The 27,057-nt window shown below is 48.4% G+C and overlaps 1 protein-coding gene across 2 annotated transcripts; it reads right to left on the reverse strand.

The window, feature by feature from the left end:
* Nucleotides 1-210: 210 nt before the first annotated feature.
* PPRC1 (PPARG related coactivator 1) lies at nucleotides 211-25,106 on the reverse strand. Of its 2 annotated transcripts, none has more exons than XM_060274685.1 (14): nucleotides 24,993-25,106; nucleotides 16,397-16,537; nucleotides 15,707-15,859; nucleotides 14,688-14,783; nucleotides 11,435-14,111; nucleotides 10,752-10,805; nucleotides 8,453-8,513; nucleotides 8,105-8,172; nucleotides 6,328-7,168; nucleotides 4,274-4,411; nucleotides 3,379-3,445; nucleotides 1,641-1,762; nucleotides 1,328-1,479; nucleotides 211-606 (listed from the first exon to the last, which is right to left on the reverse strand). In XM_060274685.1, exons 1-14 carry the CDS (start codon nucleotides 25,098-25,100, stop codon nucleotides 503-505), a joined length of 4,782 nt encoding a protein of 1,593 aa, XP_060130668.1. In that variant the 5' UTR covers nucleotides 25,101-25,106; the 3' UTR covers nucleotides 211-502. The 2 variants fall into 2 exon arrangements, with proteins under 2 accessions (XP_060130668.1, XP_034989423.2); XM_035133532.2 differs by having other exon boundaries at nucleotides 14,688-14,789.
* Nucleotides 25,107-27,057: the final 1,951 nt, after the last annotated feature.

The raw sequence follows: 27,057 nt of genomic DNA on the forward strand, positions 1-27,057 counted from the left end.
ACAGCCACCTTACAGCCCACCTGTGGCTACCACAGGTTTTTAAGATAACAGCACACCCTAACTTTGTGTGGCACCCAAGGTGATCCCTTCTGACCTCTTATCATCTGAGCTTGATTCCACACCTGTATGAAAATCCCTAAGACCTTGTATCTTGCCTCCTCCAATCCTGCAGTGACAGATACAGACAGACAAAAAGTAGGAGACTGGGAAGATTTATGATTAGAGTTTATTGTCTGCATAGTGATTAAGCGGACTGAAGGCGGTTGATGTTGTTTTTCCATTCCTGTCCCCACTGTTAGAGAAAGTGTCATTCCCCTTAAATAGTCCCTAGAAAAACAGCCAGGATAAAAATTGTTTATGGGATTTTTTTGTTATATTTCATTACAAAACCACGCTGGACATAGCAGCTAGGCCTAAGGGGCACCTGCCCCTGCAGCCAATCTGAGGTAAGGCTGGTGTAGGCAGATGCCTACCGGGCAACATGAGCCCGAGAGAGCCAGCGTTACCTCTGCAGACTCCGCTGAGCCTGCTTCAATAAGGTGTCAAAGTCAAGGGAATCAAATTTGTTCCTCGCGGGAGCAGGCTCAAAGTCATCTCGGTTTGAGTCTGAAAAACACAAAGACAGTCACTGGTGAGTCAACTAGAATCAGCAACCAGAAAAGTGAACTGGAATGGAAAGTCTGACTAGGCCTCTGGCCACCTCTACACTCCCCCTAGACCAGGCATCCCCAAACTTCGGCCCTCCAGATGTTTTGGACTACAATTCCCATCTTCCCTGACCACTGGTCCTGTTAGCGAGGGATCATGGGAGTTGTAGGCCAAAACATCTGGAGAGCCGCAGTTTGGGGATGCCTGCCCTAGACTGTTTGCACCAAGAAAACTCTGGAATCAATTATTCCAAACTCTTCTCTCTCTCCCACCCTCTCTATCACACATAGGTCATGAATATATGGGGGTGTTATTATTATGTTATCAATTTTGTGTTTTATGTTGAAAACCACCCTGTGGTCTTTGGATGAAGGGCGGTATATAAATTGAATACATAATAATAGGCAAAAATCAGTGCCAAGCTAGCTGAACCTCAACTGACAACTCCATTACCCAAGATACTTAAGACTAAACTTCCTTTGCTGTGTTGAGAGATAACTCAATGCAGGATTGACACCACAAGAATCATGAGATTGGCAAAATACAGGTTAAGCAGGGGGCTAACCTCCTGCACAAAGAAAGTTCCAAATACTTGAATACTCCTGTTTGCTCAATCTCTCAGAGAAAGTTCACGGCAACTGTGTTTAACCCAAACTCACAGTCACCTCCATGGACTCACCCAAGTCGGCGTAGTTCCTTTTGCAGAACTGCCGGCGTCCTCCAAAGCACAAGTCAAAGGGCTGCTCATCAGGGCGTTGCAGTGAATTCCCACCGTCTATGGCAGCAAAGGCATCTTCAGCATAGCGGTACGTCACAAAGCCATAGTTATCCCTGCCAGACAGGAAGGACAAGGAATTATGATTCTACAGCTGGGACCAGCCAGGGGAAAAGCGAAGGGCCAGAATCAAACACCCCATCCTCTTCCCGCCCCCTTCCCATTAGCTCCATGTAGCAAAGGAAGTTGCCCAAAGGAAGACTTGATCCTCTCTTACCCCTGCTCCCGGAAGTGCAGGGTGCATTCCTCAATGATTCCAAACACAGAGAAACGGTGTCGTAGTTCTGAATGAGTCATCCGGCTGGGGATCTTCCCAACGAAGACAACACGCCGTTCTTCCTATGCACACAATTGAGGGAGAGAAGGGGCAGGACTCAGCCACAGTTCTATCAAGCAATCGTCTTCCTCCTGCCATTCCACTTGCCCCAACAAGAACGCTCACCACAAACTCATTTTTAAATATAGATCCCCCTGCTTACTTGTGTGAACTACTGGTGGGGAACTCATGGTACTTCAGGATGCTAATAGAATATATATTCCGGCATCAGTGAACACTGCCCACCCAAGAGCAAAAATCTGGACGGCCACAGGCTTCCAAACTTGTTCTAACCCAGGGGTCCCCAGACTTACTGGCGTTTGGGCCGGTTCCCACCGCGCCGATCGCGCGGCGGGCCGGAGGACGGGGGAGCGCGCGCCTGTGCAGGCCGGCGGGGGAGTGCGCGCCCGTGCGCATGTGCACGGGCACTTACTGGCGCAGCGGTGCGCTTCCAGGGTGGAAAAAGCGCCGAAAATCCGTTGTGCACATGCGTATGGGCCTCCCCCGACCCGGAAGTGCACCAGAAATGACCTCTTCCGGGTCGGGAGAGGCCCATACGCATGCGCATAAAGGATTTTTGGCGCTTTTTTCCCGACCCGGAAGAGCGCTGCCGCGCTGCGCGCCGTAAGAGCGGGCGGCGGGGGTCGTCGCGGGCCGGATTGGCAGGCCAATTGGGCCGCATCCGGCCCCCGGGCCGTAGTCTGGGGACCCCTGTTCTAACCCTTCCCATGGTGCCTCTGTGGATCACCAAGAGGAGGGCTACAGCTTCTCTGGAAAGTTCTGGAGAATTTTGGGACAGCCTCATGTTCACTCTCTATGTGGCGAATGTGCTCATGTGCTCTACACATGACCTTCCCCACTGAACAGAAGTCATGAGCCGGTTTAGCTACTGTGCAAATACCCACAACTACCGTATTACCTTTGTTCATGCAAATACAGCTTCAACTTCTAATAGAAAGTGTCCCAGGACCAAGACCTCACTTGGAAGTTTGCCTAAAGGGCTAAGACATTGTCAGGTTTTCCTCAAGGGAAGGGGAAAACCCCAAGTAGGTGCACGTTCCCAAGGTAACTCAACCATTTATGTGTACCATATCCAGGGAAATCCAAATTCTGCAACCAGCATGCTTTTTTTGCTAGCTGAGTGCATCTGTTTTTAGTTTTTATTTTATTTTATTGCAACTCTTGTTGTGTATTTGCCTATCTCAACAAGGAGAAAGACTCTGAAGAACATACCAAGCCTAAACCAGCCACCTCTATGGCTTCTGAGATTTCAGCAAGCATGGCCCACATGCTGTCAAGGTCATCTCTGCAGATCAAACAGTAGCAACTTGGTTTTTTTAAAAAAGAAAAAGCTATTGCTTGCTCAAAAACTGCACTTCTGCACTGTATTAGCACTTTGGCAGTGAGGAAAGTTCACTGTCACTTAAACAGGCCAGCATCTCCTTGCCCTTGGATCAATGGAAAAAGCAGAGCTGCCTGGTTCTGGGGAAAACAGCCTAATAGCATTAGGTTGAAGAAAGCGTATCAATTCCAGAGCAGGAAAGCAACACAAGACAGTCTAACAATGACCATGAATAAGGCAGCCCCCCGTGGTGTAGCTGCCCTTCCTAGAACACTGCTATGCCCCAGAAATACTCACTATTGCACGGTCTTTGTATCCGTTTTTCTGCCTTTGGTAACGCTCACGGGAGCTGCTGGAATTGTATCTGTATGTTTTTTTAAAAAAAGAAGTCAAAGCAAAGAGTGAAAAAAGTGAAATGGTAGCAGAAAAGTAGGAGCAGCTTGATTCTTCACTTAGGGAGATACAGCCATCATTTCCTGGTTTTAGTTCTTAGAGAAGAATGAGATGCTCCAGGCTGCAAGCAGCTTCCAAGTAAGGGAGGGAGGGAGGGAGGGAGGGAGGGAGGGAGGGAGGGAGGGAGGGAGGGAGGGAGGGGGAGAGAGAGAGAGAGAGAGAGAGAGAGAGAGAGAGAAGAGTACAGACACAGTTGGGGGGTCTACTCACGTGGCTGGTCAGTATAAAGCTAAACACCCCACTTGTTGTGAAGATGGGGGGGAAAGTGCCACACAAAAAACCTGCAAGCTGTTTATCAGGTAACAACTAACTTGTGAAAGTTGGCGCAGCGGCAAGAATACAGGCAAGACCTGGGGAATTTAGGCTGCTGTTCAGCTATGAAACTCAATGCAAAAGTCACAGCACACTTTACTGCACACGAGGCAATAAATACACCTCTGAGCCCCATGGAGGAAGGGCGGAATACCAAGGTGCCAAATACGTGGGAAGGGTTCAAGGTTTCAAGAAAGGAGAATGCAAAACTACTTCACAAGGAAAACACATATGGTGACTAAAAAAAGCACAAAAATGTATTTAAAGCATTTCACGTTATTTAACGTGGGGAAACAGAGAGGGAGCCCAAACTGAACATAAAATATTTGACTTTACTTTCATATTAGAATTGCTGGGGTGGTGGTGGAGAAAGGGGAAGACAACAGATTATCCCACTGTTCAAGAGAGCAAACACTGCATGTCTCACCTCTTCCTTCTGTGCAGAGAGGGGGAGCAGGAGGATGATCTTGATATGTAGGAGGAACACGAAGAAGACCGGGACCTGCCCCTTGACCGACTCCAGGAGCTCCCACAGGAAGAGGAGCTGGAACTTCGAGAATGGCACCTGGAGTGAAGGAGGGAGCCTAATGAGACCAGCGGCTGCACACACTGTGTGTCCATGGGAGTGCATGCAAACACACACAGGAGCTCCTGTGTGACCTTCAGCTTGTGCAACCTGCTTGCAATTGAGCTTTAGCATGCCTTCTCTCTCAAGGAACAAGGGGTTCCCAAGACAGAAAACTTTGTGGCAGAGCAGACTGTGACACCTACTTGCATTTGTAGAGGTCTATCCAAAATATATTGGTCAAATGTTCACCCTAAGGCATGCCCAAGATGCTTTAACACTTGTTTTGTAAGGAACTGGAGATTAATAATAGGACATTTGCACTGCATGCAGAAGATACCCAGTGAAATTTCTAGCATCTAAAGTTAAAAGAAATCAGTTAACAGGAGATGGGAAGAGCTACCCTGGAGAGCCACTGTCAAGAATAGACAATGCTGATCTAGATGGATGAGCAGGAAGCTGCCATATACCAGGTAAGTCTATGTTCAAGAAGTAACTTACTGCTAACAGTAGAAGTGCAGGATATGCACAGCGGAGTTAATTAAGGGTTGCATAGCCATTTCTATCTCCCCACTACAAGAAATACAAAAAGTATGGCAGATGTTCAGGCCACTGTATTCCACCACAAATCAGGACGCAGGTCAATTTCTGTGCTTGGTATGCATTGTGCAAGTTAAGGCTTCATTTCCGTCAACAGGTCTTAATAATTCACCTGATCAAAATTTCTCCAGAGAGAGGCAATTAAGGAGAGAGCGCAACAAGCGCATCCATTAGCCATGGACTGTTGCCATTGTGTGGCTAACCTTCCACTCCAAGGGTCCTGAACACTGGGTTTTTGGAAATAATTGAAATCTTAGGCCTTAATCAGCATCAGCATCCATGTGCATTCCTCAGTACCATCAAGTGAATAGACCAGCTGAGGGCTGGGTATTGGCAGCTGGCTCAGGCAGTACAAGATGTCACTAGAAACAGAACTGATGGAAAAAGAGAAGCAGGGACTTAATGGGCCCAGTTGAAAAGGTTCAGCAGCCCACAGGCTGCCATTCCTAGGATGGGAAGAGTCCTCATGGTGACTATATGTCACATGCAAACTGAATCAGCCTGTGGCCCCTCCATATAAGATGCAGAACAAATTCACCAAGAAGGATATCCAACTAACATGTCCCAGTAACAGCAGGATTTCCATTTATGCAAATCTGCTCCAGAGGCTGGCAGAACCTCCAAAAATAAAATTAGGGGGCATGGGGAGGCAGGGAGAAAGTCCTATTGTGCAAGCAGAAATCCCTGTGCTAACAGGACTGTGACTTAGCACTGCTTTGGATTCAACCCCAAGGGACAGAAAAGGATGCTAGATGCAAACTCATTACAGGAGTTTGCAAAGCTATCCTCAAAGTAACAAGATACAAGTTGAGAATTTCAGTCCAAAAGCTCCTCCGGAAGAGAAACAGCATAGGCATGTAAAGGTAAAGGACATCTGGACGGTTAAGTCCAGTCAAATTTGACTGGGGTGCTTTCCAGGTCATGTGACCAGCATGATACTTCTGGCACAATGGAATATCGTGACGGAAGCCAAAGCGTTTACCTTCCCTATTGGTACCTATTTATCTCCTTACACTATACATACATAGGCATGTATACTGTAGATAAGAGCCTAAGACTCGCTAAGCTAGGAAAGGGCCCAGCTATCCACAAGGCTAGCAAAGAGTGCAGCGGGCTTCCTCTTGGGCAACGTAGACTCCATTGCTGCTCATGTGCATGCAAAACACCCCAAGCCACCCCACAGCACTCCACACCCATAACTTTCAGCCACAACAGCTGCTGAGGGGAAAGGCCCATTAAACGTCTGTGCCACGCAAGGGCAATTTGACACTCGGGGTGCCGAGTCTTGGCAAAAGGAAAGAGACGTCAACCCTCACCTTCGCCAGCGCTTCGCTGGGGGAGACCGAGAGCGTGACTGAGAAGAGGACGCAGAGGAAGAGGAGGAGCGGGAGGATGAAGAGTCACTGTCTCCATCAGAGCTGGAGCTGAAGGATCGGCTGGCGCGGGGCCGTCTGCCTCTCCAGGGCCCCTCTGGGGGACTGGCTGACTTCTGCCTGCCCCGGTAGCACCGCAAGGAGCGTTTGGAAGCCAGCCGCTTCTGCCGAACCTCTTGAGGCTGCTGCAACGTGGGTCCTTCTGCATCCCGGCAGGGGGACGCAGCCGGAGATAACAGTACGGAGCAAGGATCGTCGCTGCCCCTATTCGCGGACCTTGGTGTGCTAGTCCGGTGGTCCAGGGGCTCCTTTTGTGAGCTGGTGGGGCTGCTGTCCAACAGTGGTGACTCTGAAGTGTCAGGGCTCGAGCTGGCTGCAACGGGAAGAGAGGCTCTGAGCTGCTCCCGCCCAACATCTTTGGGACTCTGGCAGGCAGCCGCCGTGCCAAGGGAGCCAGCAGGGTCCAGTCCGACAGCAGCAGGGAGCTGACTCGCAGCAGGGGGCTGATCCGGCACTTCTTTTGCCACTGCCTTGATGGGCTTTATTGTTATCTCAGAGTTTTGCTTGACGTTCCACCGGGCACCTCCCTTTGGCTGAGCGGCACTAAGCTGACAGTAGTCATGCTCACCGGAGCCGACGTGAACAGGGGCTGCAGCTTTCTGGTGAGGCTTGCTCAGCGATTTCGTGAGCCTGACGCCTTTGGTGGAGCCAGCCTTACCCAACAGGGAGACGGCCACCAGAGGTTTCCAGAGCTGGTGGGGTGGAGTGGCTGGAGGCGTCAGTCCTGCAGAGAGACAGAGAGCCCTCAGGAGATGGAACAGAAACCCATGTGCACAACACCCCTCCCACCCTCAAAAAACGTGGTCCAGGCAACTGGCCTTGTTGCCCCTCCTATGGGGGGGGTGTCAAAGTTTTCGCCCCCAGCAATAGCCCAAACCAGCTCAATTTTGCAACGTCCTCCCAGAAAAAATTAAGAAGTCTCCATCTTCTTGAAAAGGCTATGCGGCGGGTAACCTTTTTTTTGTAGCACTCCCTTCTGGGCAACCTTTCAGGGGCCGTATCCCAGTGTTGGGCAGAGCCAGAGTTATAAGTGGGAGGAGCAACTCATGCAATTTTTACAGTGGGCTAATTTCTATTTACACACCCTTCTCTGCCCCCCATCTGGACAAGCAAGATGCATTTTCAAAGTTTGAGGACACATTACAGCCAGAACAAAATAGTTTGGGGTGTGAAACACAAGCCAGTGAGGACTGTTGCCTGGGCGGAGTTCCAAGGGCCACACAAAGAGGCCTGAAGGGCCACACTCTGCTTCCCTCCCCCATGCTGTAAACTCTTCCTTTTTTGCCTAGTCTTTGAGTGAATTGGTTCCCCCCCCAAGTCAGTTTACCTTTAATGTACATTTCAGGCCTTTGCATTTTGACGGCAATTTATAATTGCTCAATTCTTTTTCTGCTTTTTAAGCTTAAGCCTTTTCGTGTTTATGAAAGTGGTGTGTCACCTTTGCCCCATCTACCTCCCCAAAAGAGCATCCTTCCTCAGCATGAACAACCTAAGCTAGGCCCCTCAGCAAGAGCTCAACAGAGAATCTCAGGAATGCATTGTTGAGTGCTGGAGAGATGAGGCAAATTAGCTCAGCCCTCAGCACTCACTTCCCCTCTACCCCACACCACTCAGGGAACATCTCTCAGTACAGAAAGAGCTTAACTCTAAGAGCCTTCACCTGCAACATTGGTGAGCTCTGGCGCCTGAAGCCGGTCCACCATTTTCTTGTCCTGCTGTGCCTCAGAGCTGAAGGGGGAAGAGAGAGAGAAAGGCCTCTATTACACACAGAGTGTCCCACACAATCAGGAATCACCTAGTCAGCACATGGAGCACTGAAACACAGCACGCTTGGTACTCCTTAGCAGGTTTATCAGGCAACTTAGGCCAGGATGTGCATGCTCTGAAAAGCAGGTCTCTTTCCACCAGTGTTTCTTGCCTGCCTCCAGAAATGCAGTGTTATTTGTAAACCAAGCGGGAATAATTGTGGGTGGGAAGATACCTGGCTAGGACCAAGTTCTGTACTCACCCATTGTTCCCCAAAGTCACATTGTCCTTAGATTTTGCCATACTAGGAGCTTCCTTTTTGGCTAAAAAATAAAGTAAAACAAAGCATTATTCACAAGCATTTTTTCTGAGCACAAAACTTGCCTATCTTTTCTGGAGACCTAGGTTGTTTTCAATGAAAAACACGTTCACCCAAGCCAGTGGGCATATTTATTTTATTTTTACATTTATATCCCATCTTTCCCTCCTAGCAGCTCTAAGTAGCATACATGGTTCTCCCATCCCACATTTTATCCTCACAATAACCCTGTAAGGTAGGCCAGGCTGGGAGGCAGAAGGTCACCAGATGAGCTAAGTGGGGAATTGAACTCTGGTCTCCCGGCCAATTCTCTTAGCCACTGTACCACACTGGCCCTCAGATGGCTCTCTTCATTTCCACAAGAGGTTTTGGTGCTTTGTGGAAAGAAAGTGCAAGGAAGCCTGGGACTGGCTGCCACCTTCACGTGATACACAAGACAGTCAGGCATGTTTTTGTCAGTTTGCATTTCTTAGTAGAGAAAGTATTGATCTGATTGATGTGCAGAGAGCTTTCCTATTCTGATTAATTCAAGAGGGTTTTGGAAGCTTCTCTGTGTGAAAGAAACAAGCAGAAGGTTCATGATGTTTGGGTTATTCCTTCAGAGAAGGTAGAGTACAGCTGGCTCAAACTGGTTCTGTTATATCTTTTGTCAAAGTCATGCTGACTATACCGTGTTTCTCATATTATAAGACATGTCTTATATTAATTTTTTCCTCAAAAAAACACGACATGGCTTATTTTCAAGGGATGTCTTATTTTTTAATAAAGTGCACGTGGGCGCTGTTTGCCGGGCTTGTCAAGCCCAGCAAACAGCGCCCGCCGATCTTCGGTGACAGGCGGGGGTGGGCGGAGAGCAGAGAACGATCTCCGCTTCCCCCCCACCCCCGCCTGTCACACAGCACAGGTCCGAAGATCGGCGGGCGCTGTTTGCCGGGCTTGTCAAGCCCAGCAAGGAGCGCCCGCCGATCTTCGGTGACAGGCGGGGGTGGGGGGAGAGCGGAGAACGATCTCCGCTTTCCCCCACCCACCCCGCCCGTCACACAGCACAGGGCCGAAGATCGGCGGGCGCTGTTTGCCGGGCTTGTCAAGCCCAGCAAACAGCGCCCGCCGATCTTCGGTGACAGGCGGGGGTGGGGGGAGAGCGGAGAATGATCTCCGCTTCCCCCCCACCCCCGCCCGTCACACAGCACAGGGCCGAAGATCGGCGGGCGCTGTTTGCCGGGCTTGTCAAGCCCAGCAAACAGCGCCCGCCGATCTTCGGTGACAGGCGGGGGTGGGGGGAGAGCGGAGAACGATCTCCGCTTCCCCCCACCCACCCCCGCCTGTCACACAGCACAGGTCCGAAGATCGGCGGGCGCTGTTTCCCGGGCTTGTCAAGCCCAGCAAGGAGCGCCCGCCGATCTTCGGCTCTGTCCCCCGATGCGCTACGGCTCTCGCTCGGTCGGGGCTTTGCAATAGTGCTTATTTTCGGGGTATGTCTTATTTTTCACCAACCCTTTGAAATCCTGTCATGGCTTATTTTTTGGGGATGCCTTAAAATATGAGAAACACGGTAATAGGAGATCAGAAGGAGCTTCGGTTTCACTTTCTCTTTCTCTCTCTTTTCCTTCTGGCGTGGTGTTCTGTAAATGTACAGTCGTACCTTGGTTGTCGAACGGAATCTGTTCCAGAAGTCCGTTCAACTTCCAAAATGTTCGACAACGAAGGCACGGCTTCCAACTGGCTGCAGGAGCTTCCTGCACTCAATTGGAAGCCGTGGAAGCCACACCGGACTTTCGGCTTCCAAAGAACATTCATAAACTGGAACACTTGCTTCTGGGTTTGCAGCATTCGGGAGCCAAAACATTCGAGTCGCAAGGGATCCAAGGTACAGCTATATAGTGTTAAGGTTTAGACTTATTATAAGTTGTTGTAAGTTTAAGTTAAGTCTGCTGCAAATGGATTTCTTATGGACAGTACCAATCCTGAGTGTATTGGATTTGTGACCATTATGCTCATTTGCCTTCAGTGGCGGTAAAGCTCTGCTGGATGAAATACAATTGCTTCTGGCCTATTTTTTTGGGAATCCTGCAGCATGTTTAAGTTTTTACCCTGCTAAGTGTACGTTGGAATCTGCTCTGGATCAATATGGAGTAGAATTTCAATGACAGTTTTGGGACAGGCGAAGAAGCTGGAGGAGTGAACGAGCCTGCCAGCACACTGGTCAACATGCTGAGCTGCTTGTCCCAATTTCACAACTCACCTTCTGTCTTTTCAAATTGCTCTAGCAGGCTGGACAAATCAGAGGCTTCAATTCCTGAGGGGAAAAGGAAAAGGATAATATTAATGCATTGTGTACACTCATTTGGGTTTCATGACTTGTCAGAAGAAGCTTCACTGGGCGGCCGGAGAAGCCAGGCTCCCCACAATTACCGCCTGGCCCTCTTTGCCAGCATCTTCAAAACAGTGTCTTAAGAGCATGAGAGGGAGACAGACAGAATATGTAACTACTTAAGCATAATGGAATGCAGCTGTTTGCAACCAAAAAGAAAAAAAAAGTGTAAGCAGGTTGCGAACATGTGATGAGATAGAAAGAGGACTGTCCCCAGGCTTTGAAACAGAGCTTCCCAAAGGGATTTTGACCTCCTGAAGAGAAGGGGTCAAGAAATACCATGGGGCAGAAATAGGAAAGGAAAAGAAGTTTGCAAAGTATAGTGCATAATTAGGAACTATGAGCCTCCAACGGATATGGGCTTCCTTTTCTAAGAAGGGGATCCCACCATACGGGTTTATAAGCCCACCAAGAGGCCAATGAAATCAGATGTTTGGGACACCCTGATCTGCACCCCAAGTTCTGTGTTCAGCAGAGGTGTGTGCCATTCTTGGGCCACAAGATGCCACTTAACCCTCTCCTCCCCCCCAAACCTCAGCAGCACAGCCACTCACCAATTTCATTGATAAAGGCTTGAACAATGTCCTCTTTACAGCTGTGCTGTGCAATGTTGATGAGTGGCTGGTACTTCCACATATGGGTTGTTTTCTTGGAGAGCTGAGCAGTTTCATGCACCTTCTGGGACACCAATGATGCTGGAGAAGCGGTCGCTGTTGGGGCAGCTTCCTCAGCACCCACCTCCATTGCAGTTGGCACTGTGAGCTTTTCTGGCACTGAGGCAGCAGGAAAGGAAGAACGTTCTTCTTGCGAGCAGGAAGCAGGAGACACCTCTTTGGCACTAGAAGCTGCAGTGGGTATGCTCAAGGTCTTCTCCATACGGTCAGAGAGCACAGGGGCCTTCCCTGAAGGTCGCAGCAGAACAGGAAAGGACAGCTCTTCTAAGGGCTTTGGGGCCTCCCTGACTTGCTGGGAAGGAGGTGCAGAATGGGGTTCACCGAAAGACTGAAGGCTGGAGCCCTTCCTGGCACACTGAGTCAGTGCCGCTTCCTCTGAAGAAGGCTCAATGACTGATGGAGAAGGCAGCTTGCCCACAGCTGCTTGCCTCCTTGGGTCAGACACTCTTCTGGGGTCAGCTCTGATGGCAGAAGGGACATGCGCTGGCGGGAGCTGCGTAGGCAGGCTCGGTTTTTCACTGGCTGCCAGGCTTTGAGCTCTGAAGTGAGATGGCTCTGGCATTGAGGCTGCACTCTGGAGACCAAGTGCCCCTTCGGAACAAGACGGTGCAGGCAAACTGCTAGCCAGGCGCCCCTGATCCCCGTAAGGGATGGGCAACATCGGATGGGGTACTGGCATGCCCGGCCAGTACGGTGGCTGTGGCGCCCACTCGACAGAGCTGTAAGGGAGGCCTGGGGCTAAAGGCGGCAAAGGAATGGGCGGGGGAGGCCAGGTTGGAGGGGGCACAGGAGGAACCATGTGGAAGACAGAAGGGTGGGGCTCAGCAGCAGGAAGTGGAGGCGGCAGGCTTTGGTAGGTGGCTGGCATAGGGGCAAAGGGAGGCCAGGGAGGCACAGCTGGTAGGAAAGCCCCTGAGGCTGGGGGCAGGAAAGGTGGAGGCAGCATTGGAGGCACCTGAACAGGGGGAAAGGCACAGACTGTGCTGGGCAGTGGGGATGCAGCAGGGAGAGATGTGGTAGGTGGTGGTGGTGGAGGAGGAGGTGGAGGTGGAGGAACAGGGCTCATACAGCCATGCTGCAATGGAAGAGCCACTCTTGGTGCAGAATTTGGAGCTGGCATGGATAGAGGCAGGGCACTTGCATTGCCAGCTGGGACAGGAGCAGCGGAGGAGCCAGTGGGCTTCTCAGGGTCCTTTGCCAGTCCAGACGAAGCAACTTTGGAAGGCAGTGGTGGGACCAAGCAAGGAAGCTCAGCCAGTTCTGTGGGGAGTTCAGGGAGGCTGGGCCACTTGCTGGCACTCTGGTTCTCTGTGCCGCTCCTAGAGCTCCCATCGGGAGGCTGGCGCTGCTGGCGGCGCTGCCTGTATTCGCTCAGGCTGAGAGGCCTGGGCTTGGCTTCCTTTGGGGGGCAGCCAGCATCCTCGTTACTGGGAGGCTGCCTTTCAGAGTCTGCAGTGCTGCTGGGGAGTGGCTGGAGAGGTTCTGGGCCAGCCACCTCATTCGCCAGCAGGACGGGCTCACTCGGCACATCCCCCTCCTTGTGCTCAGCAAACCGCAGTTCCTTGTTGCACGGCACAAGTGGGGTTTGGGGCTCCAGTTCCTCCATCTCACTGTCCGATCTTTCCTGCCCTTGGCCTCCAGCTTTCTCCGTCTCCTTCTCTGGCACAGGGTGGCTTGGCTTAGTCCCAGCCTGCTCTTCAGTACAGACAGCAATCAGCCCACAGCTTGTGGCCTCTTTGCGCCCCATTGTTTCCTTGTTCAATTTTCTCTTGGTGCACACCTGGTCCTTTGCCATGGCACTGCGCTTTGCTTTTTTGTGTGCAGCTGAGCCAGGTTCAAATATATGATCTTGATCATCCATTGAGTCCTGAGCTTTTGCCCCTGGATGAGCATCTTCCACCCCTTGGAGGGCAACCCTGCCAACATCTTCAGCCCGCTTGTCCAGGTCAGGCTCTCCATCCAGGCTGGCAGCCTTGGTGCTGTCATCAGGTGGTAATTTTTCCAGGGCAGGGGCCAGGAGTGCTGCCCCTTCATCCACGTGGCTAGCTGTGCAGTTGCTCTCAGTTCTGTCCTGGACCTCTGTCTCAATTTTCTGCAGGACCACAGGGATCTCCATGCTCTCTCCACTCTCAGGCACCACCTCCAAAACAAGTGGGCCAGCAAGGAGCTCCTCGGCAAGGGGCCGGTTGCTAGGACTCAGGCACACTGTGAAGGTGGGTATGCAGTAAGAGTGCATGGACCTCACCAGCTCACTGAGGGAGATGCTCTCTGGGGCAATGACAGAGGGACCATCACTTGCAGATGGGTCCGGTTCCACCTCCTTCATCGTTGATGCTACAAGGGTCTCCTTCACACCTGCCCCCAAACCCTGCCTGCTGCTTGTTGTGGCCGCTTCCTCCTCCTCCTCTTCCTCCCCATCACTGCGCTGCAGCACAGGCGGCTCTCGGTCCCTGTGCCTAAACAGCACCCGCTTGCTACTGGGCTTCTTTGAAGCAGCCGAATCATTGTGACAACTCGGAGGCAGTCCCAAAGGGAGGCTGGCAGTGCTGGTTTCAATCTGGAGGGGAAGAGAGATTATGTAGTAAAGCTCCTTGCAGGTATTGATGATTTGGGGGGGGGGGATTTCCGACTCCTTTGCTATCTCACCAAAGGATGCCTACTAAACATAGACTTGAAAATAGAAAGATCCATTGCTAGAATTATATTTGTCTCTTAGGGTTGCCAGGTCATCACCCAAGAGATGCTTTTACTTATTTAAAGCATTTTTAAATGCATTTGCGCCTTTCGTAGCTATGTGGAAGGCAGCAGCTAAGCAAGTGGCGTTTCTTCCATTTTTCAAGTACTCTTGTGGCAGAGGAGGCCTTTACTCGACTCTTACTGATTTGGAACTCAGCTCCCCCTCTATGTAGCCCCCAATCCAGGAGAGGCTATGCCAAAGAGGGCTTCATAAATAATCTTGATACAAGGCAGATAGGTGCAGGGAAATATTAGTTTAATATTTTATTTCATTTTTTATACACTGCTTGATTGTAAGAAGACAACCTCAAAGCCATAATGCAACAAACCGTAAACCAGAGAGATAAAAACTGGGATGCCCACTGCACAACCCACCCATTTGGTTGGAACACCTCACCTTTTCTGTCACAATAGAGCAAATTCTAGGCTCCTTTAAGTCCTCTATGGTGTGGAAGTCTTGCTCAGGGGGTGTCACAGACAAGCTGAGAAACCTCTGAAACTGACAGAAGGAGAGCAGTTTAGAAAGCAGAAGTAAATTCAACTAAATCTGAAAATGCCATGTGAAACGCTCCCATTTTACCAGCGGAAGCTAAGCTTTGCAAGATAGCAGCCAATCCATGCTTGCCTGGGGTGCATAGTTTGAGGGAACCCACAAGGGGCACCTTGGTGTTCTTCAAACCACATTTAGCATCTTCGCATGTTTCCACCCAACGGCACTACGTGGCCACCTCTTAATGCCACAACATGCGCACCAGAGGGCGCTCTGACCTTGCAGAGTTCACAGTGTGCTAGACCCATTACATTTGGATGCCAACTTTGAAGAGGAATCCTTGCCAGGATTTTCTGAATGTGTGTACTGATGCACATGCCTGTCAGGAAGAGGTAGCTAGCCTGGAGAAAATGATGTCACTATTGTCAATGTATAAGCAAAAAAGGAAAAGACATGACTGTCCAAAGAAACCTCATCAAATGCAGATTGAGATGAGATCACAGGTGAGGAAAAGGGCCTCCAGAACTTCCATAAGGGTGATAAGCATTATCCTGGAACTGTGACACAACCCACAAGAAAACCAAATGCTAGCAGCCAAGAACAGGATGCTGTTGTGTGTATATAATGATGACAGCAATAAGCTGGGAAATCTTGGAGCTGAGCACCAAGCACAGTATTAAGCAGCTTGGATGCCCAGCCTATGGGAGAAGTTTCAAGCTGAAGGAAGAGGAGGATGGGGTCATTCACATCCAAGTCTCCTCAGGATGAAAGTTATATTAGCTTCTGTCAAACTGACATTTCATAATTAACCTTACCCGGGACGGGCTGTGATTTCAAAGGCACTACACTGTTGTGGTAACCCCACAATTAACTGGCCACACAAGAGAAGGCAAGCAAAATCTTCTGTCCCATAAACCATGTCATACCGAAGAATTATCACGCTCTCTGGGTGATGTCAACAATTCAGAATCAGGAATGGTATCAAAAGGAGAGAGAGACTCGTCATCGGTGCTATCCAGAATATCTGTGATTGCAGTCAACAGGGAAAGCTCGTTCTCTGCATCCATGCGGCCTTTCGTCTGTTAGGAGGGGGGAAACAAACCAAATTTGGAATACAGTTCATATATGAAACTCAGGGATGGCCAATTTAGCTTTACCCAGGGAGAGTCCAAGGAAGGAAAGGAGCAACTCTCAAGCTCATTGCCAACACAGGCTTAACTCACTAAGAGTTACATGGAAAACAAATCAAGTAAACAAGCTGTGGAGGTCAAGGGATGGAATGATAACAGAGGGTTGCTGTTAATGGCAAACAGCTCAGATCTGCAAGATGAAGGAGCATTACCAAGATAACTTCACAACCAAATAGACACAGAATAGTTAGAACAATTGAAAATAAAATCCTTGCAGCTGCTTAACATTCCTCATACCACCCAAATAACGACTTCTGAAGCAGATGTGAGGAATTTAAATATCAGGCCAGCCAGCACATAACCACTAAGAGTTTAAGGTCTATAAATCTCCCAGAGGAGGTCTGAACTTTGAGCTTCAATGCAGGCCCACACCAGTAGTGGACTGTGTGCTGGCTGGCTTTCATCTCTCCATAGAGCAGACCATACCTCAGTCAGACTGCTGAAATCCTCAATGATGGAGATGACGGAAGAGTCTAAGTAGTCCTGCATCGTTTCCAGGAACTCTCCTGCTTCAAGGATGGTTTCTGCATCCAGTGATGTCAAATGCAAATCCTCTGCCAATAAGTACTGGGGTGAAGGAGGAAAAGGAAGCGCAACAGATGAGGGCATAAAAAGCTGCTTGGGGGACAATGTAAGTCAATTAAACACTACCTGCTAGGTGCAGGTTAGAGCCTTCCTAAAAGTTGACTCTGTCTGATATTACTGTAATGCCCTCCCCTATTATTTCAAACACTCTGAATAAACAGATACCCTTCAGCATGAAGGGTAGGCTATATATCAATTTAATGAATAAAATGTACACACAAAAGGGATTTATTGCATGTGTGGCACAAGCACCAGTTCTGCTGTTCTAAGCAGTCAAGTGGGCACATATGGGGTGAAACACTCCTTCCAGTAGTCTTGTTCCAAACTACTGAAGGCATTATATACTAACAGAAACTTACTATACGTACATATAGTACAACAACATTGTTTTCTCAAGTGTTATAGAGCAGCTGCTTGCAAGAAAAGCTTTAATGCCAATAAGGCTTACATTTTTGGTGTTCAGCTTCTTAAGAGGGAAGCAACATTGTATTTCTAAGGCAGAGAAGACCAACCATTCTGCAGTCTTGGAAAAACCTCCAAGGTTTGACCCCCCCCCCCCCCCGGGAGATCATATAGGAGAAACACATAATGGAAGAATTTTGCATCTCAAGGAGATGGGTTAATTGGTTTGTACAATCATTCTTCCTTGCTTCTCAGCACATCCTTAAGGACTTTCAAGGGCTTTTTGGTTTGCTTTATTGTTTTGACTTGCTGCTTGTGTTTCAAGGATAAGTGTTGGCAGAATGTGGGAGGATCGGCTTGTGAGCAAGTTCACAAGGTTGGGTGCCTGCCAGGAGGAGTACAGCTGCAGGACTTGTTAATTAGGTCAATGGACAGGGGCCAGCATATCTTATCTTGCAGGTGGTGTGACATTCCTCACACCATCCAAATAACGACTTCGGAAGCAGATGTGAGGAATTCAGATATTAGGCCAGCCAACACATAGCCACTAAGGGTTTAACGCAGGCATCCCCAAACTTCGACCCTCCAGGTGTTTTGGACTATAATTCCCATCTTCCCCAACCACCGGTCCTGTTAGCTAGGGATCATGGGAGTTGTAGGCCAAAACATCTGGAGGGCCACAGTTTGGGGGTGCCTGGTTTAAGGTATATTTATATAGCTCTCAGAAGGGATCAGAAATTTGATCTTCAGTGTAGATCCAGACCATTGGGTGCTGTGCTGGCCAGCTTCGTCTCCCCATTTTCATTCTCATCAACTAAATAGGAAAGTATCTTATCTTGTTTCTGTTATGCTACTCTGCTTAAATACTGATTTCAATGACTTTTATTTTGTACAGTGGGACCTTGACTTACGAATTTAATCCGTTCTGAATGCACACTCGCAGATCGAAAACTTCGTTAGTCGAGTTTCCCATAGGAAAAGCGGTTTCCCATAGGAATACATTGGAAACGGAAAAATTCGTAATTCGAGGAAACCGCATCTAACCGCAAACTGGTTTTCCGTTCGGATGTCAAAAAAATTGTAAGCGCGTGGCCACTTTTTCCGCTCATAACTCGAAAATGTCTGATGTCAAATAGCTCGTAAGTCGAGGTCCCACTGTATTTAGTTTGCTATTTAATAAATCACTGAGCTTTTCTCCCCTGGTATTATTTCTACTGACTCCCAAATAACGCTTGCATTTGGCAAAACTGATCACTAGTCAGAAGTGCAGCCCTTTTCATCCAAGAAATGTTGGATTCCTGCCCCTAAGTAAACTCAAGCATGATGCATATAAAAGAGCTGTTTTGCTAATACCTTATCCTCCAATTAAGTACCTAATGTTGCCTTACTACCCAAAGCTATGAGAGCTAGCATGCACTAGGTCAAGAGTTGTCAAAGTGGGGCTATCCAACTCACATCAACCCCAGCCAGCATGGCCAATGGAGTTTGTCTGGAAAGCACAACCTTGCTATCCCTGCACTAGTTTCTATCCCCAGTTGCCTATTTCCACAGTCTCTGTTAATTAGCCCACGACATGGAACTTTCCTGAGTCAGTGCACATTTGCTCCCCCACCCCAAATATCAAAGAGAAATGCCAAGCCACAAAATAAGGTGCAATGTGCAGTTGCTAATGCAAGAAAGATTCATATCATCCAACTGTGCTAAACGTGTTTTTGAGGAACAGATCTTCAAACGTTCTAAGCAATGGAATTATCATATCAGCACTGGAATGTTCAAGAGACATTTGCACAATAGGATCACCATGCTGATCTCTTGATCGGTTTTCAGGGGCTAGGGGGTGGTGAGAAGAGACAGGAGCAGTCGCCGTAAATGGCTTCCCTTAAACAAGGACAACTACCGGTAATTTAAAGTAAAGGCTAAGCTGGAAGAAAGCAGTGGTCTCATCTATTTCTACACGGCAGATTCTACAGGAGTAACATTAACTATGAGGCAGCATTCCAAAACCAGTATTGTTGCAAATAAACATGCATGATCTCTGGGAGGAGCCACCCAATCTGATCTGGGAGATATTTTCTGGCTGCTGAATCAACACATTTAAGATGGGAAACTTGCCAACTGGCAAAGTCTGCCTTCACTACTGGTTCTGACAGATGGATATGGCGGGAATTCCATTTTCCAATATTATCAACCTGCCCCCTAGCCTTTAGGAAGACATAACTGCAAGAGAACGTGATGAGCAAAGTTATAGGAAACCATGACAATGAATGGATTACCTGCGGACCTCCATATGCTATTGGACTCCCAGCCATTGTGGTCCAGCAATATCTATAGGGCTATAGGTTTGAACCCATACTGTACGCTGTTTAGCTTTGCAAATATGCTAGCAGTTTTACTGCTGCACCACAGGTAAATCCCACTTCAGATTACAGAAAAAAATGCAGTTTGTCTCATTCACCATATGAACAACAACAACAAATTCCATTAATGCTCCTTTATTTCCAAGGAATGTTCTCCGGACAGCATATTCCACTGCAGTCTAATATCAGTCAAGGAGCATTATAAAATCAAATATGCTGTAACACACTGTACTACAAAAAAACAACAACCCTCTAGCACATGCATTCAGTGAATACTATTGCAGTCTGACATATGTTTTTGCAGTAACTTGGGATCCTTCTTAGCCCCGTATATCAAACTGCAATGGGAACATCAACATTTTTATACTCTTCCAACAAACATTCTACAGACACCACTCAAATCAAGGCATGGCCACCTTGCAATTAACCACTTGTTCAGAGTTGCAATCCTGTCCACATAAGCAGTTTCCTACTACTTAGTTGCACTGCACACACATGGATGTCCACCAGGCAAGTTGGTAAATGTTATGCAATTATCTGTAAACACTAGGTCAATTTAAGGTAGCAGAGCTGGCAGGATAGGAGAGATAGGTAAGACTATGAAGCCGAAGACTAGCTTCTCGGGGCAAAGACTATTCTTGTTATGTAACTGTAAGGTGCCCAATGGTTGACCAAAGTGAATCTGAAGGGTAGCCTTTTGTTTTCTTTGTGTGTACATACATGGTTAACAACCAAGTCACCATGAGTAGCAGTCAGTGCTCTCCTGCCAAGGTAGCAAATGCTAACATGGAAGGGCCCCCAGTCTGATAGCTGAAGGACACTGTTCCTGGCAACTGTGAGATCACTAGATGAGATAATGTTTTAGAATGCTTTTAAGAATTGTTTTGTTGTGGATGTGTTTGCAACCTTGAACTCCTTTAGGAAGGGCATAGAATCTATGATACAGGTCCCAGGAGCCACATGGCTCCTACCTTTTCTATCCCTGGTTTCTAACACTGGTCTCCCATGCAGTTGGGGTGGGGGTGGGGAACAAGAGAGTCACATGAACTGTTGCTCTTCCAAGATACCAAGCACAGAGATGCTAAATCCCTTCAGCATTCCTGTTATCATTTTCTCTGTGCTTTGCAGTTGCATCAACACAGTGGCAATGTCCCCCCCTCCCCCCAGCAGCATGCAGGGGAGGAGATCATTCTGTCTGTGCTAAAGGTAAAGGTAAAGGGACCCCTAACCATTAGGTCCAGTCGTGACCGACTCTGGGGTTGCGCGCTCATCTCGCATTATTGGCCGAGGGAGCCGGCGTATAGCTTCCAGGTCATGTGGCCAGCATGACAAAGCCGCTTCTGGCAAACCAGAGCAGCACATGGAAATGCCGTTTACCTTCCCGCTGTAGCGGTTCCTATTTATCTACTTGCATTTTGACGTGCTTTCGAACTGCTAGGTTGGCAGGAGCTGGGACCAAGCAACGGGAGCTCACCCCGTCACAGGGATTTGAACCGCCAACCTTCTGATCAGCAAGCCCTAGGCTCAGTGGTTTAACCACAGCGCCACCTGGGTCCCTCAACAGACAGATTAGTCTGTCTGTGCTAATCACCACCAAAGTTCTACACCTCTCAGTTTGGCTCTCATTTGTCAAAAATCCTGGATTCCAGCCTACCATATTTTCTCATGTCCATTCCTCTGTGCAAAGGCCACAGTAACAGCCTCTCTTACCTGTGGCAAGCTAGGGAAAGGATGCTGCTTCTTTACAAACAAGCACCTTCTGACCCATTTCAGCACTTTGATCCTACTGCTGACAGTACTTTAACTCCACCAAGGCAGGCTCATCAACACTTCTTCCTAGGGCCACTCCTTTTTTTGGTGAAGCAGGGCTAGTCTCAGGGATGCAAACACCCAGAGAGCAGCCAGCTCAGCTTCAGGGAGGGAGGAAATGTGCAGAGCTGGTTAGAAAGCAGCTATGGAACAAGTTCTAACTCAAAGCACGTTTAACCGCTTCCCTCCCTAGACACCCAGCTGAAATTATTGGGCTTTGCACAGCAGACTCTCACTACAAGGACTTGGCAATACTCCATGAATACCTGGGAGCACTCTTTGGCCTGATGTCTCAGTCACCAAATTTTTCCATGACAGCTTCCCACCTAGTCAGCCAAAATTCTTTTCATACGCAGAATCCAGAGCAGGGCTGCTAAACTGTTTCACATTTTCCACGTGGAGGAGTCTGCATTGCTAGCTTCTCAGATTCTGAAAATTTCCCATCAGTTTAAGTTTGAAAAGAGCCCAAACAAGCTCAAGATAAGATTTCACATGTGGGGGAGGCCATCCTGGCCTTGGCTCTCCATTGTGGTCATTAACATCACTTGCTCATCTTCTTCAGGCACAGAGCAGCAAAAGAACAGACAATTGAGAAAGGCAGAAAGATTTGGTTGGGAAAGTGCATTTGTCTACCATCTTTCTCTGAAGGTCCAAATGTGGTGTTTTTAAGGCACTTCATAAAACGAAAACTGCTGCCACAACATGCAAAAGAAAGAAGTGAATTTCTCAACAGGACCCATAGCTCATGATGTCAATTGGATAGGACAGACATCTTTTCTTGAATTAAATGTTTAAGGGTGGTATCCAATATTCCTGTTCCACTAGCTAGCACAAGAGATTGTGGTCCATACAAATATGATTTTGGGTACAAGCAGGGCTTTTTTGCTGTGCAGGCAGAGTTCCATTTGCAGAGCACTGAATACAACCCAGGCACTTAGCTCAGTTGGTTAGAACATGGTGCTGATGAGGCCAGGTTGTGGGTTTGATCCCTGTATGGACTACCTGCATTTTCCCCTGTAGCAGGGGGTTGGAATAGTTGACCCTTGTGGTCCCCTCCAACTCTACAATTATATGATTAACTCTTCATGTTCCCTTTCCCTGCTGTGGATTTCACAACTAACCTCTTCCCACCCCCCACCACGTGTCTGTAAATGGCACTAGTGACTACAGAACAGTTTCCCACCATCAGTAGATTACTGTGGCAAAGCAGGTACCCTGTCACTACGGTAGGCCTGAGTTAATATGCTGCATGAAGAGCTAATGACCTAAGCGAGCATGGATGCACCAGCAGGTAAATTCCTGACTGCCATTGGCTGCAGGTTTGACCTTGCTGCTCTCTCAAACTGCTGTGGGTTATGTTTGGTTAGCCACCAGGTCCCTGATTACAACACCACATCACCTAAAGCTGGATTTTCTCTCCCCACCCCTTTATAACCGTGGACCAGGGATGGTGGGAGTTGGAGTCCAACATCCAGCTCCCTAGAGAGCTACATGATCCTCTTCCCTGCTATAAACTCACAAGATCTTTGTCTATGCTACCCAGCGTCTTATACTGAACCATGTTTCCAGATTTGCCTTCTCCAAAAGGCAAACATAATCCAGTTATATAGTAAACCCACAACTTACACCAGGGTTACACATACAGTAGTCAAAACACAATGGGTTCAATGGCAGGTGGGAGTGCCAAAGTCATTTTTCCTGGAACTCCAGGCCCCTTTCATCATCATCATCATCATCATCGTTTTGCCATGCACAGAAAGCTGAATGCACACAAGTTGCGGGCTTACTGTATCCTAATCAATGCCCCTTATAAATATACCATACTGTACTTCAATTGTATAGATTAAGGAATTAAAACATTAAGAATACAGTGAAGGGAAACAGAAAACAAAACACGAATCCTTAAAGAGGATTCTAAACAAGAGATGACAGGTTGAGAATTAACACATCTACCACTGTAATAAAGTTACATATGTTATGAAACCTAAAGTCCGGTACCTGTATCTGCTTAGCAGTGTGTTCTCCATGGTATTAGGAATATAGGAAGCTGTCTTACACAGTCACACCATTCCATTAGCCCATCTAACTCAGTACTGTCCAACTGACCAGCAGTAGCTTTCTAGGATTTATGATAGGGTATGATTGTACTCAGAAAGAATTCATGGGCTCAGTGAGCTTATTACACTGTGAAATTCAATTAAGATATGCATGCAGAATAGTGACAAATAAAAACCTAAGATAAAATCTTGCAAGAGAAGCCATACATAGTGGTTCAGCTTCCACAGATAAAAGCTAAGGAAGGCAGGTTCACCTACTACTTAACACCCCTTCCACTTCCAACTGCAACAGGCTGGTAATTTAGCAATATAAATTATGTTAAATGCAGTTTCCTTTACTTCTCGTTGCACAGACAAAACAACTAATTTATTCTTGCATGGTCAGGACACAGTCTGCAATCACATGCTTAGTACATTCATCACATGGTATGGACATGGTAGGAAGGAACTCAATTGGAGAAGAAGTCCAGTTGGAGTCCCAGCAGACTCTTTCAGTGAACAAATGCCAAAGCGGCCCACATTCATGTTACTGTTACAGTATTTATCATTCCTAACATGGACATACACTCTCAACTCCCATAAATGGCTTCTCTCTGAAACTGCCTGCTGGAAGCAAAAGCCATGCTCCAAGTGATAATAATTTCTCCCAAAAAATATACTGTATACTATAACCCAACACCAAGCGTTTTCAGGAATGCTGGTAGAATCGGATTCAGAGAACAAGAGATGCTAGATTGTTTGGAGCAGACAGAGGCATGCATGCTCGTAAAACTGCTGAAACACTGCATCATCAAATGGGGCTGAACAGGATCAGCAAGTGGGTGGAGCTGAACACACCCAGAAATGAAAAGCAGAGGGTGGGGGGTGTATAAGGGGAAGAGGGTGGAGTTAAGGCAGGCAAAAGCACCAGGGCCCATTTTTACATGAGGGAACGCTTCCCAGTCTGCAGCCAACCCAACGCATGAGAGACAGGGCTCACCCATCTCCAGAAAAAGCAAAAAGTGCTCTAGCGTGCTCCTGGTGGAGGAGACAAAACGAGCCCCGCCCCGTTTTGAAAGATAATCTGGATAAACCACCGAAGAGGGAGTTAAAAATAATCACGGGAAAGGGGCTCATTCTGAGCCAGATTTGATCAGAGCGATTCCTAAAAGATTCATATGCCACGACTAAGTGGGGAGGTCCTATTTCCCTTGCTTAAACCCAGGAACCCAGCCAAGTCATAAATACCCCAGTTCTGCAAGGAAATAAGTCCAAAACTGTCCCAATGGTGGTCTAGGAGACACACACACACCCCTTGACAAACCCTAAAGCTAGGACTAGCATGTCTTAGAAACCTCCCGTTTAACGTATCCGTTATGTGGAGGCCCTCGATAACTTTTTTTTGTCGGGGGTGGAGGCCACCCCAGATCTCTGGACTGCGGTGGCCCTGACCCAGCTCCCCAAATCCCACCTTATGTCACCGTGTCACTCCTCTGGCCGCCACGCGCGCCCGGGGCCCACGCGAGGAGCCTCTCCAAGACTCCACCATACGCAACTTCGCAAAAACTGGAGCCAGATGTTCCGCGAAGGATTTCCACCTCCTGCCCCCGAAGCTCCCTTCCGAGGGCACCCGTTCCTGCCCGGTTCCAGCGCCGCCTTCGCCCCCCTCGCCTCCAAACCTCAGGGCCATGCTCAGCCCGGTTTCCCGGTCGTGCTGGCCGGTGCCACCTCCCTATGCCGGCCACGCCGCTTCCACGTGTCCACCTAGCGCCAGCCAAATGGGCTAGCCCGACTCTCTCCCGCCCGCTACCAGCCGCCAGACCCGACCATTACCTGCGTGGAAGAAAGGCCATTGCCCGCCACGGACTCCGGGCCCCCTCGCAGCGGGAGGGTTCCCCCAGCCCCGGCATGTCCCGCGCCGCCGCCCCACAGCGCCGCCATCTTGGCACCTCCTCGCAAGCAGTTTCAGCAGCCCGGCCGGCAAGCTAAAACTCTGTTTCCCAGAAGGCAGCGCGGCGAGGAAGTGAGCTTTTCTTCTCACGCGATGTATGCTGGGAGCTCCATTCCCTAAAGCATCATGGGCGTTGTAGTTTCTTCTGCTGTAGGCGGACTCAAACAATAATCAATCGCTTCAGGTTTGCCGTGAGGGACCTCTTCAAGCTGCGTGTTTGATTTTTCCAGCAGCGTAATCGGAGGTTCGTTTTTATGCAAGATGCAGACCCTCAAAAGTTGCTTTACTGTTATACTACTACTTCGTTAGCGTGCAGGGGAAAACGATGAGGAAAGGCTACGGAGATCAGTATAGCAGCAATTATTCTGTTTAGCCTTCTCTTTTTTGTAACAGGTCCAAATCCCAAGAACTAAGGTTACAAAAATACTCCCAACTAGCGTCCCCATTGAACACAGCGAGATTTCATAGGTCCGACTACGCACGCATAGGATCGCGCTGCTTAGCACACTACGTATGTGCACCATAGGCAGCCTGGTGACTAGATTCGGTGACGCAGTGTCTGTAGTTTTGTACTAGCCTTGGACCAGGAAAGACGTCTCGGTACAAAGCAGTATTAAATCATTTCCGACAATTTCCTTTTTATTGAATGCGGTATTTCCTTGCTTACAGCTGCGATGAATTCTATATGCTTCTTATGCGGCGCGAGAGAAAGCATACTCTTAACAAATATCAGCTTTGGACTTAAGACCGTTAGGCAATCTTATTACACGATTATAATACAATTATGCGAAGGGGGAAGACATTTTACAGTTGGGCACGGGCTACTGCCTCAGCTCCATCTTAATAGTAACCCTTCGACTCCGGGAGTAGGTGACGTAACTCAGCCCCGCCTCTTCGTGGCCTCATTTTCCCGCGGTTAGAGACCGGAAGTTTCCGCCCACAAGCATTGCTTGGTGCGTGCTTGGCTTCCATGTGGGCAGCTGAGCTGCTGCGTGGTGAGTCAAGCTTATCTGCAGCTCCGCCAAGAAGGAAGCAGACAAGAGGCCGTGGTAATACTCCAAACCTCAAGGGGCGAACGGACTGAGCAGCCGGCACTCTTAGAACCACCCAGTCCAGCTGCCACTTGGGCTTTACTTGTTTGTTTATTATCATTTTTTGCAGTTCATACATTTCATAAATATTAACAGTATAATAGCAGTAACAACAATAGCATCGAAGAGTGCAAAAGTGTAACATGAATTGAGTTCAGCACGTATAAATCTATATTTTCAGCGGATGATTCCAGTTCCAAACGTAGCTAATCCTTCAGTCTGCCCTCTCAAGGGGGTGTACAACTAAAGCTATGGAGCAATAAAATGCCATTAACTGAAGCAGCAGCAGCAGCATAAACATTTCATTGAATTACCAAATGAAAGATATATATCAACACAACAGTTTATAAAATACAGACAGCCATCTATTCTGTATGCAAAAGGTCCCAAATTTAATTTTGGACTTCTGGTAGGGCTGCAAATGTCCCCTGCCTGAGACACTGTGAAGTGCTGCTGCCAGTCAGTGTAGACATTACTGAGCTAGATGGACCTTGTTCTGGTCCATTGGCTCAAAGGAGGGCTCGTGGGAATGGTTGGGTGCAGGGATATCAAAGAAAGATGTCAAAAATGCCAGAGTGATCAGTTCTAGGGACATATTAAAGAGAAAGGTGTAGACTTGCAGAAAATCAGCCTGCAAGGTCTCCCAGCTTTTACAGATGCAGGATGGACACCACAGCATGGAGATTGTTTGTCTGTGCCCAAGCAAACGTTCATGCATTCTTTTTACACAAAGCAGCATACATCATTTTTGCCAGGACTTCCCATCGCTTCACCTGACCAGATGAGGGCATAGGTGGCAAATACCCAAGTCATACAGATATAGTTCCCTTTCTGGGCTCACAGCCCAAGACCCGAA

Source organism: Zootoca vivipara, chromosome 5, assembly GCF_963506605.1.
Source record: "Zootoca vivipara chromosome 5, rZooViv1.1, whole genome shotgun sequence".
NCBI lineage: Eukaryota > Metazoa > Chordata > Lepidosauria > Squamata > Lacertidae > Zootoca > Zootoca vivipara.